This window comes from Rhagoletis pomonella, unplaced genomic scaffold, assembly GCF_013731165.1.
Source record: "Rhagoletis pomonella isolate Grant_MI unplaced genomic scaffold, Rhpom_1.0 Rhpom_scaffold_00005, whole genome shotgun sequence".
NCBI classification, from domain to species: domain Eukaryota; kingdom Metazoa; phylum Arthropoda; class Insecta; order Diptera; family Tephritidae; genus Rhagoletis; species Rhagoletis pomonella.
The window spans coordinates 19,656,163-19,659,040 of NW_023458559.1; the positions used below are offsets into that span (position 1 = coordinate 19,656,163).

The 2,878-nt window shown below is 34.8% G+C and overlaps 1 protein-coding gene across 1 annotated transcript in view; it reads left to right on the forward strand.

Annotated features, from left to right (window-relative positions):
* The first annotated feature begins 375 nt into the window (after positions 1-375).
* LOC118740031 (UDP-galactose transporter senju-like) overlaps positions 376-2,878 on the forward strand; it is a 3,554-nt gene continuing 1,051 nt past the window's right edge. The window contains exons 1-3 of the mRNA XM_036471528.1: positions 376-569; positions 2,266-2,452; positions 2,626-2,876. Coding sequence (XP_036327421.1) covers positions 442-569; positions 2,266-2,452; positions 2,626-2,876 — 566 coding nt within the window. The 5' untranslated portion in view covers positions 376-441. The remainder of the gene's footprint in view (positions 570-2,265; positions 2,453-2,625; positions 2,877-2,878) is intronic.

Below are 2,878 nucleotides of genomic sequence, written 5' to 3' on the forward strand. Positions count from 1 at the left end.
TTTCCCTTTTAATTGATACCCATATTGTTATTCTACAATGCACCTTTTGAATAATTTTTTTATTAAAATAAAAATAAAAAAAAATAAAAAAATAATTATATACACACATGTTTCACCAGCAATCATTCGCACTAAACCTAACCCAAAAGCCCCATTTGAAATGCCGACTGCAAATCAACCACGAGTTGGGCAATTGCATTTTTGCACAATTTTCACATATTTATTAACATATCTACGTTTTGCAGTCAAAGCATATCTTCGAGCAACAATTTTCATATAATTAAAAAAATTTAAGCAATTTTCATCATTATTTTAAATAAATCAATGCTCCGAAAAACAGAAACTTGTATATACACATTTGCAACAATTCTCAACAACACCTTACACACCACCGCAACATATTTTACAGAAAATATATACAAAAAATGTTAAAAACCTCTAATGAACATGTTAAACGGACTGGTGAAATTCCATAGTGCCAATAACTCCTACAGCTATAACACAGTGACTGTGGTGCTACTTACGGAAGTTCTGAAACTACTTGTGTCTGCCAGTCTCTATTGCAGGGAGTATGTATACATATCCAATATACATATGTATATGCATACCATGATTCAATTATTAAAGGTTTTGTAAGTAGCTTTTTTCTAAAATTTGGCACTCCCACCCACAGGGATGGTTTTTGGAAGCAGAAGAAAAAGGGGAAGAATTCAATCACACTTCCTAAAATGGGAGCTAAATTCTATAAAAACGTGTGGATAATAGTGAATGGTGGTATTTTAAAACAAAAACGAATTTGATTTAATTATTTAATTTAAACAAGCTTATTTACATCGAATATAACCCCCTATTGTTATTAAAAATAAATATTTCTATGTTTATACCAAACTTGCGTACGTCAGATGGCGCATAACTCGAGAATGGATGGTCCACTTTCAGCTTTTTTTTTGTTGTATTTGTTTGCCAGTTGATGGACATGAAGAAGCTATTTGTTTGCGGAAAATATGCAATATTTATTAAACAAAAAAACGGCAAATAAAAAAATTTGGAGCTTACGTTTCTTTCGCGGTTATGGCTCGATTGTTTCGAATTCTTTGATGTCGCACTTTTTATGTTCTGGGGAAAATATTCAACACTGGCTTGCACAGCCGCAGTTGGCGATTGGTGCCGGACGAACTCAGAGCACGCAGCTACTGAACGACTGAGATAGGGAACGTGATCTACATCGTCAAATGAGAAGTGGCGTAATGGGGCTTTCGCACGAGGCGATTTTTCAGGCAACTTTTGCGTTCAACTCCCGCCGGGTTGCACGAAAAAAAATTTGAATGACTAAAAATATCAAAATATAAAAAAATATTAAAATATTCGCCATAAAAAGGCGTTTGTATTGTTCAACTTTGCATTCTACTTTCAGCTAATCGCTTTCAATAAAGTTGGTCGCCAGCCAACATTCGCCTCGTGCGTACACCTTTTAAGTGTGCAATTACATCGCGCCATTGACTAAACCGTCAAAATCTCATTCGGAGACACCAGGATTGTGTCGTGGAGTACAATACCTAAATACCTTCGTTGGCTCATTGAACGCTTTACTTTACAGCGACTTGGCAGAATCAAGAGGTCTCCACGAATATCGACAAATACATTTCGGCATTTAAGGGAATTTCGTCTCTTAACATTGAATTTCTGTAGTCCAACGATTCTCACCCATTTTGTCTTGTTGGCGCCAGCGAATGCAGAACAAACATTTCTTCAAATTTAAAAAGTAAAAATTTCACTACTAACAATTTAAAAATGTTCTTAAAACTTGCAAAGAAATTTGGAAAAGAAATATCACTGTTTTTGTTTTTAGGAGTAGGGTGGGAGTGTCATTGATAAAATTAGAGCGAGAGAAAGTTTTTCTTACAAAACCTTTCATTATTGAATCATGTATGCATACCATGATAAAAATATAGTAAGGTAGAACCGCTGAGAGTCACTTTTAAAATTCTTGACGTTTCCAAACAATTTAATTTTTAAATTTACTCACAAACTCACACACACATTTTCATTTTCTATCTCAAGCAACAACAATTTCGAACAATTTCAATTTTTTATTTTCACTTTTATATGATTTTAAAATGTTGGCAAACTTCAAAAAAAAAATCATGGCCGACAAATTGAGAGAACGGTTATACCTTGCTATGTTTTTATCATGATGCATACGACGTTTTTAATAACTCCAAAAGTATAAGGCGTACTTACATACATTTATATTTTGTTAAATAGAAGAAACTTACCCAGTCTGCTACGCGATGTGCGGAAGGATTCAGATGTCATGATGCTTTACTTTGTACCCGCGTTTCTCTATTGCCTTTACAACAATTTGGCTTTTATCAACTTATCCACGTTTGACCCAACAACGTATTACCTTTTACTGCAGCTACGTGTTGTTATCACTGGCGTACTATTTCAGGTTAGTATTAATTTTATATTTTACATTCCGGATGACTAAATCATAACAACTCAATGGTCCAAATGAGCTGCTTACCTCTGTCTTGTATTGCTATTTTAACGTCTTGCCAAGTTGTTATTCTTGTCACAATCGCTTGTCATATGTACTATCAACGCCGTTGTTTTATATTTTAGATAATTTTTAAGAAGTACTTGACGCGCCGCCAATGGATCTCGCTTTTACTACTCACACTGGGATGTATGTTAAAGCAAATTAATTTGAACATGTTCTATGGAGATACCAATGATGATAGTGAAGCTGCTGCAGTGCAACAAGCGAACTTAAATGGGACATCAGCCTCTGTATCGAGGGTAAGCGGAAAAAATATGACCGGTTTCGACCTAAGTCTCAGTGCCGTACTCATACTGGCACAAACGATATTTTCGT